Below are 9522 nucleotides of genomic sequence, written 5' to 3'. Positions count from 1 at the left end.
ATAAAATCTGTAAAATTAAGATATGTGTTATTCTATTATGCTCCTTCAGGTAAATTCTAAGGACGAACGCAAAAGAATACAAAGTCAACTAAAGCTTTATCGAATGTAAAATTTTGAATTAAAAATCTATTAAACATTTGACGTCAAAACTGATTTAGGTACTTAAAAAATAAGTGCATGTACAAATTGGAAATAAATTACTGACCATGTTGTGAATTGCGAGGACTATCATTAAGCCCCAAACTGGCCACTGTTTGCATTAATACGTCACAATGAGGCGAAAAATTTAACCAGACATTAACACCCATATTCAAAGATATTAAAGTATAGACTACCTTGGTTGCCTAGTTGTACTGAGCCTTCTACCTCAATGATTCGTAGCCCGAGCTGGACAAAGTGATACTGGCGATTTCTTAGTAGCCCCCAGAGACGGAATTTGTTCACGATATGGCGATAGATAGGCCTATATCATATATACAAGTAAGGGGATACACATGGTGAATAATGTGTGCATTTGTTGCGCCTTTGCCTACCCCTGAGTAAAAGGTGTGAAAATATGTATATAGTAAAGTATCTGTACCCTAGTCTTACAGCAATGCTAATCTAGACTTATTTCTCAGTACGATAAGCTTGAAGACCTATCGTGCGTACGCGCATAGAATAGGGAACTGTGATTGATTAACATTGTTATGCCACTTCACTCCCCAGTTGGCCGTCAGATAAAGCCAAGACTGAGTCCTCTTAATTTTATATGAAAATACAGGTGTTAATGTGACAAAAAATACTACTATTAAATGTACAAACATAACGGAATTACTATTTGATATAATACTATGGCTATTTCCTGTCTTATGTTATGATGTAAAATTTCAATAACAATTCATGTATAATTATAAAAACTTTACAGCCGGATCAAATGAAAATTAGTTATTTCTTGTAAAAATATTATGATATATCAAATTCCTGAATAATTTCAATACCATCAATTCGTAATAACACAGATTTGTAAAGGGAAAGAAATTTATAATATCTTGGAAATCCTAAATTACGGATTAATTATAATAAATATTTATATGCCCATAAAATATATTTATAAATGTTTTCTGTTTGTGTGCAGTATAAGAACTGTCAAAACCAACTCATTCTCATATCCATGAATGCCATTGAATGGTGTACAATAATGTTAATTAATTATAATTTTTTGACACACTTTTTATATTAATTAATCATTAATCAATTAAAAATTATAATTTCTAAACTATCTGTAATGAAAATATGTTAATATCAAAATATTGCTGTCTCACTTTTTGACACCATTTTAGCTTTGTATTCGTATAGGCAATCATTCATCAAAATAATGTAAACCCACAAGAAAATCACAAACAAATCCTTCAAAGAAAACTAGAAAGTCTACACCCAATGTAATATTAAACACCATACCCTAGTTAATTTTCTCTGTGACACTGCCGTCCATGCTGACTTGACCCAGTAACTGGGTGACACTGGGTTCGTTCAGAGTCAACACTGCATGAGCCTCAACCATGACCACTAACGAGTTCCTCGCCTCTTCGTGTGGGACGCCGTGCGTGCGAGTGGCGTGGGAGTACCACGCGCCGGTAGACGGAAGCACTGACACACACCACTTGCACGACAACCTGAAAAGTGCGAGGGAGTTTTTAAACAATAGCTAATTTTTTATTATAGTTGCTGATTATATATAAATATTTTTTTCTCTTTTTAGTGTTAGGGATAGGGCGGGGTGTAAAATGTGTGTTCATAGCGCCAACAATGTCAGGTCTCATAGGCATGTTTCGAGACCTCAGCATACATAACAGCCTAATCACAATACAAGCATACCATCGACATAGTCTAATAACATTTTATATCAATAATATTATATTTAAAACAATAAAAATTACCTGTTTGTAACATGCCTTGATTTCACATGTCTCCGTCTGTACCCCCAACTATTGTATACTCGCGGGCAAAACGGGCACGGAAACGAAGGATTAGCATAGCATGTGTTTGTCTTGTCTGAAAGGCATTCAAAATTCGTTATATACTAACCCAATTTAAAAAAAAAGGAATAAAACTTTTATTTCACATGGTGGCATTTTAGTTGTGAAGTAAATATAGAAACTGCTAAGTTTTTACAAACAATAGTAGTGTCTTTTTTCAAATTGATCGCTTTTTTTTGCTACGTTTTCTGCGAAAGCTTTATTTCTCTATTAGCAAGTAAATATATAGGACCTTTGACTTTTATAGTTAGAACCATATTGGCAATTTGTAATACAATCAATAATTACCTTTGCAATTTTGTGCTTCACTCGACACAGAATTCAAGTTCTCCGTGGTTATACTCAACGACTCAACAATAGTACCACTTTGTAGCACCGTTTCCACTTCTTTATCGATCTCTATACTCTCCTTGTCATCATCAACAGTTATTCCATTACTCTTATCACTTATATTGAGGCAGGGTTGAGTACTACTTACTTCGCTGACCCATTTCTTAACATTACGGTCATTTGGTGCAGTAGTACAAACTGATTTGTTTGTATTTTCCGAGCTGACGGAATATTTCTTTCTCAGCTTCAAAGGAGTGCAATGTCTGTGTCATTAGTGTTTTCTCCAGAGTAATCGGTTAATGGTGAATCAATAGGTTCCACTTTGGGTGTAATGTTCTGTAAATTAAAGTGTGATATTGGTCTCTTTGGTGTATGATTTCTGTTTATGAAATGTTCATTTAAAGTAGTTTCAGCTCCTTTCATGTATATCATTCTCAGACATACCTCATTACCCTGCATACTGAAATCTTTAGGCGATATAAAATTACAAAAGTGCATAGTATTTTTAAATAAGTTATTTTTGAACAAAACTTACTTGTGTATATTGATTTTTACAAGTTGATCATAGCAAATCCAAAATGTTTGGTAATTATCTTAGGCCTAATTATACTGTTTCTTATCCAAACTTATAAAAAATTTGGTTATTTGTTATTACTTCCATATAAATTCATAAGGAAGTTGTAAAAATAAGGTATTATTTAAACCAAAGGTAAGATATTAACAGCAAGTAAATTTACACTACAGCCTCACCGAGGTTTTTACAGGTTCTGATGCAGTCAAATCTGTTTTGTTGGCCAGTTTTTTACATTTATTATTGTTGTCTTCATGTTCACTCTTCTTACGCTTTTTCCCTTGTGCAGCTGTTACACTTTTCTGAAAAGCCAAATGTTAATTTGTATACTGCTTTCGTCAATTTAATGTGAATAATAGTAGATTTGGTCCAAATCAGAATTTCGCAGATTTGGTCCAAATCAGAATCTCCAATCTCTTTTGGTGGCCTGGAAAGTTAAGAGTGGTGTGACAACTATTGTTTTCAGATACTAAATGACAATAAGAAACTTGACAGAGGCAAAATATTACTATAGCCCGACTAAAACATTAAAAAAATACTGCACATAGCAACCTTCGCCTAGTCACAAACATACTAAAGTAATAGGCTAATTGACAATATGTTACAGTTTACCTCATCCTCTTTAGAAGCATCATTTCCAGTAGATAATCCGCAAATCCGCAGTGTGTCTGCAGTCTTCAGAAGAATTGGCAGAAACTCCTCAGTCACATTAACCTCACCATTGTACATAAACGTCAGCAGAGTGCGCAGGGAAGCCGTGTTGATGTCATGAAGCACTATAATCGGATCCTTGTGGGGGTTTTGCTACGAAAAAATCATGTGGGCGTTAGGCCATAGAATACTATCACAATCATAACCAGAAACGTGGACACAACACATACCTGAAATATGGACCTGAACACCGAACTGTTAGCTGATAAAATAACTTTGTGAGCTTTAAAACACTGGCCTTCGGAAACAAGAGTGACATCCGATAAACCCTCGTCTTTGTATAATTCTTTCACATTTGTCAATATATTACTCTGAAATCCATTCCATTTCAAACTTATCTCCTGATTTGCCATGTTTTTTTTATTTTCTACATACAGAAAAACTAATGCGATTAAGAAATAAAAGAAATAAACAAATTATGAAATACGAAATGATGCGAAATTCAATAAGAAAAACAATGCTATAGATAATAAAACTGTGTTGCTAATTCTGTTGCTAATGTTGCCAACTAAGTAACAAAGCTGACATTCTCTTAGTAATAAATCATTTAAATACTGGCCAAAATGCATTTTTTATTACTTTGAGAATGTCATGCGCCCCATCATATTGACTTAAAAAGCCTATGTCCATAATTAAAAAAACATATCAATAACATTGGCTAAGCATAAGGCGGGAAACTGAATCAATAGCGCGCTACAAGATGGAACAGTTTTTTTAAAAAATCTTAAATCGCAAGGTAAGACCTGCTAATATCAGAGCACGCATGAAGTATATAGATACACCTGACATAAATATTGGTGTCCTTAAAGATAAAACTATGATTATCTAATTAACTGATTAATACGATTACTATAAAATTATCTTACCTTGAAAAATGTTTCGAAACATCATACATAAATATCATTATATCATTCAACTACATATATGAAATGAATAAACAATCATTTTATTATGTATAACCTACCTACCTACCTAATTACAAAATATTACGTTACTACTTACTACTCGAGTAGTCTAAGCTGTAGGTAAGTGGGTACTACAGGAACTCATAACAAAATAATATTGTGTGCGGGAATGTTCCTCACGCCGCGCCGTATTAAGGGCCCCAGAAATATAGGGGCCGGCATGCTAATCTTACCTACGACCAAAAAGTTGTCAATGCTGCGCTAAAAAGCCCTTTACATAAGTTATTATTTTTATTATGAGACATTTAGTTACAGGATTAAAGGATTATCACAAAAACAATTATTTTAAACCTACTTTGGTAGGTAATAATGTCACCATACCGACGATAATAATTAATTGCTAAATATTTAAGTAGTAATTTCCGAATATCCACCTATATTCAAAGCATTCAGCAACTAACGTACGTAAATATGGGTAGCCTATAGCAATTAGGAATCTATTAAAAATTTCATGAAATAATCAACTATAAACTACCTACAATGACATATTAATAGATATTTCAACACTAAAACCAGCTTATCGCAATCCTCAATCTATATCTTTGTTGACACGCTATTCTCAAATTCAGTCAACGGCCTGCCTATTTCATATATTGACTCCATATCTAACGCTTGAATCAAATGTATTCATCGATTCCGATACTTATTTTTACTTTCTGTTTACTATGCATATCAAAATCACAAGTGTACGGTAACGAACTGTTTGAAAATGATTTATTCAGTAGAACCCACTCCAGTGTATTGGAAGATGCACGTTTAGATACGGTAAGTGTCCAAATTTCTACAATAGATAATAATATCAGCTCTATATTATATACTGTCCCAATACTGGGCACGGGCCTCTACTACTGAGACGGATTAGATCTTAGTCCACCACGCTGGCCTAGTGCGGATTGGTAGATTTCACACACCCTCAAAAATTCCTATAGAGAACTCAATTATGCAGGTTTGGTCACGATGTTTTCCGTGAAAGCAAGCAATAAGTCACAAAGAATACACACATAATATTAGAAAAGTCTGAGGAGTGTGCCCTTAGGATTTGAAACTGTGGACATTCGTCTAGCCAATCCGATTCACACCCAACTAGGCTATCGCCGCTTCATAATTTATCCAATATGACTATGCAAATAACATCAACTACACAGTATTTGATTACCTTTCGCTAACGGTTTTACTGGCGTAAAGGTTTTCCGAGATAAAATTTCCGCTATATATTTTCCCGAGATGAAAGTAACCTTAGTCCTTCCCAGAGTCTCAAATCAATTCCATACAAAATATCATCGAAATCCGTTCGGCAGTTTTTGAATTTGTCATATTCCGACAGACGCGACGGGGGACTATGTTTAATAATATGTAAGGGTATGATCAAACTGTATTGTCTCAGTAACGTAGTTATATTATTATTGTATGAGACTATGGTGAAGTGTAGGGTTCAAGTCCGTTTCGAATTTAGGTTTTTCTGCTTAATATTAAGCCGGTGTTTATAATGGTGCCTGGTTACAATATGTTCGCCCCCTGTGGACATGAGACCTAGCATAACAAAATGTAGGTATGATAACACCTCTGCTTGAAAAAGAGAAAAATACATGACGGTATATCAGTGGCGTAGCATAGGGGGGGCGATAGGGGACGGTCCGCTCCGGGCGGCACATTTAGAGGGGCAAAATGTTTAAATTGAAAGGTTCTTTAAAATGAACTTTTCCTTTTATAATTTGCTTGAAGGTGCCAATAACTGAAAGGGCCGCTTGGCGCTTTTTTCGTCTTTTAGAAATAGCCCTCCTTTGCCCGGCCCCTAGAATCGACGAGTTTTGGGCCAATGCGGCTCTAGGCTTCCAAAACCCAAGCTACACCATTAGGTCATATACAAAGCCGTAGTTAAATTCTCTTAATAAGCCGCTCATATTAATACTTAGCATGATGATTGAGCGGTGGTTAAACTCTCTAAATTAGCAGCTCATATTATGTAATACTTAGCCTATTAATGTCATCATAATCCTTTTTTACACAGTTCTCGTTAATCCGCAAATACGGATATCCGTGCGAAATCCACCGCGTCTACACGGAAGATGGTTACATTTTGGAAATGCATAGAGTCCCGCACGGCGCCCACGACGACCGAAACGAGCCCAGACCGGTGGTGTTTCTACAGCACGGACTTCTGTCATCATCAGCTGAATGGATTTTAATGAAACCGGGCAAGGGTCTTGGTAAGATAGTGGTAATTCGTCATTGAAAGATTCATCTTCATTAGTACTACTCTACTTATCGAACTATAATTGTACACTATTGAATTTCTGGTTGAATATAAGCCTAGCGAAATTGTTAGCCTGTTCTAATCGGAACATTAATTTAATAGCAGCTTATCAAAGCAAACAATATGAGGTTCTTGCTTCAATTTCCAGGCTGAGCAAGCAGTCTATGAGTTTTTCAAATAAAAAGTAACACACCTAACTTGAAATCATTACCGATTTGAACGTTAACAATATTAGTGCTATAAAAGCACCTTTAATTTTGACGCAACAGTGTCGTTGTAAGGTTAATCAAAACTCCCATCAATATAAGAGAAGATATAAAGCTGGCCAAATTATCCAGCACTGCTTTAATCAGTAACATGACTATAATTTAGTTATGTTGTCCACATCAACCAATAAATAATACCCCTTCATGAGTACGCCAATTTAACATTTTCCTTGTAATTAACTGGTAATCGCATCATACATTCATGACTACTTCCCTTATTGTTCACAATACTCATACTGAACAATGAACATACATGATAAATTCCAACCATTATAATAACACCTGTGATGATTGTTTTTTTCTTTAGCCTACGTTCTCGCAGACCACGGCTACGATGTTTGGATGGGCAATGCCCGCGGTAACACATACTCCCGCAGGCACATCTCCATGAAGCCAACATCCTCATCTTTTTGGAAGTTTAGTTGGCACGAGATCGGCTACTACGACTTACCTGCTATGATCGACTATGTATTAAGAGAAACCGGTGTTGCTAAAGTTCAATACATCGGCTTCTCACAGGGTACCACTGCATTCTGGGTGATGACGTCATCCCGGCCCGAATATAATGATAAAATATCAGCAATGCATGCATTAGCCCCTGTAGCTTACATACCCAACATTAAAAGCCCACTCATAAAGGCTATTGGACCCTTCACTAATTCTTTGGAGGTAAGTATATAATTGTAGCATCCTTATCAATGTATCCGAGCCCCGAGGTTAATGATTTGTAAGTAAACATTGATTTCATACATCTATAGAAACAATTGGATAGAACTAATGCTACTGGTTGTTATAATGATTAGAAAATAGATAATTGAAGTAGTTAATATCTTATCTCACAATAAACTATGAAATACACATGAGGTTCCAAGCGATACGAATGTAGGAAGTTGATTTAGGTCAAATAATTGATAGAGAAGATAATACTAATGTCCTAAAGCTCTGCTCTAAGGCTGTATTCAAATGGCGTCTCTCATACAATAACATAGAATTCAAACAATTGCAGGTCATATTTAAACTAATAGGCGCAGACGAATTCTTGCCAAATGGTAAAATGAACGAGTTAGCCGGTCAAAAGATGTGTATTGAGGAAGCCCTAACACAAGTTTTGTGCACTAACCTGCTATTCCTTATCTGTGGCTACAACATAGATCAACTTAATAAGGTAAATATATACACACAAGATCACGCATTTATCACCCAAGGGGTATGTAGAGGCGCAACCAAGGCACCCACTTTTCGCCAAGTGTGTTCCACCCCATGATGTGATAGGGGGCGAGCTTATCGCCATATCGGGCACAAATTCCAGACACCGGCTGATACTAAGCAAGTAAAACCCAAATATCACAATAATACGGTAAATGCTTAGTAGAATTTAATTGACTATCAACAATAAATAATGTTTTGTACTCAATAATGATTTGATTTCAGACAATGCTCCCAGTTGTAATGGGCCATACGCCCGCAGGTGCTTCAACACGACAAATGATACATTTCGGTCAGTCATACAACAGTGGAGAATTCCGCCACTTTGACCATGGATGGCTGAAAAACAAACTAATCTACGGTTCTTTTAAGCCACCAGCTTACAACTTAAACGCAATACGGACACCAATATTCCTTCATTATGCCGACAACGACTGGCTGTCTACTCCAAAAGATGTCGATAGATTATCTAAAGACATTAAAAGTGTTGTCGGCAAATTCAGGGTAGCCATGCCGGAATTCAACCATTTAGATTTCGTATTTGCTATAAACGCAACTGAAATTGTCTATCACCGCTTACTAAATATTATGCAGGTGTTCGATCAATAAAGATTTTATGAAACGTCATTGTTTTTTATTATATCATTCAAAATAAGTTAGAATGAACTGGAAGGATGCTTCTGTCTTGTTTATATATTTTTCGATACAATCTGTAACAGAAACATTATATAAATATCGAACCTGATGAAATATTCGATCTTATATTCTTATAACTTACTAAATTCGTTTCCGAATTCGTAGAATATGCTGACACGGTAGAACAAGACGGTACTGATTTACTAGAATTTATTCTTTGAAACGTTGCCTCGATGTTGCACTTCGGTCGATGTCTCCTATCAGACGCGATGCTCATTTCACGTTGCACAATCGCACCAAACGTGGTTTGCACTAGAACATGGAATATGTCAATGTACTTATGATAAATACATAAGAAAAAGCAGAAGTCATACCTTTAGCCAATAAATAAATTGGATCTTCATTTCTATTACTTGGTCCATTTGCATCGACGTCAGCTAGCATCGGCTCGTTTGTTTTGTGGAGTACTTGCAACAGCGACACGTGCTTAAAATTCTACAAGAATATTTAGTTAGGTTTCAAAAATGATATAGTATATTGTTTTATACGTACTTATACCTAGTGT

General features: G+C 35.6%; 2 protein-coding genes across 2 annotated transcripts; one reads left to right on the top strand and one right to left on the bottom strand.

Annotated features, from left to right (window-relative positions):
- Positions 1–691: 691 nt before the first annotated feature.
- LOC115456269 (longitudinals lacking protein, isoforms H/M/V) lies at positions 692–4105 on the bottom strand. Its single transcript, XM_030185268.2, is given in 7 exon segments — positions 692–1655; positions 1920–2034; positions 2307–2597; positions 2600–2684; positions 3099–3221; positions 3532–3723; positions 3801–4105. Coding segments are annotated over 7 exon segments (1203 nt in total). The 5' UTR covers positions 3984–4105; the 3' UTR covers positions 692–1441.
- A 1111-nt stretch (positions 4106–5216) lies between these two features.
- Positions 5217–8948, top strand: LOC115456276 (lipase 3). The gene is made up of 5 exons (XM_030185278.2): positions 5217–5360; positions 6604–6802; positions 7423–7784; positions 8122–8280; positions 8547–8948. Exons 1-5 carry the CDS (start codon positions 5217–5219, stop codon positions 8928–8930), a joined length of 1248 nt encoding a protein of 415 aa, XP_030041138.1. The 3' UTR covers positions 8931–8948.
- The last annotated feature ends 574 nt before the right edge of the window (positions 8949–9522 follow it).

The sequence above is a fragment of the Manduca sexta genome, chromosome 23 (genome assembly GCF_014839805.1).
Source record: "Manduca sexta isolate Smith_Timp_Sample1 chromosome 23, JHU_Msex_v1.0, whole genome shotgun sequence".
Classification (NCBI taxonomy): Eukaryota; Metazoa; Arthropoda; class Insecta; order Lepidoptera; family Sphingidae; genus Manduca; species Manduca sexta.
This window is presented reverse-complemented; position numbering and strand designations above follow the sequence as displayed.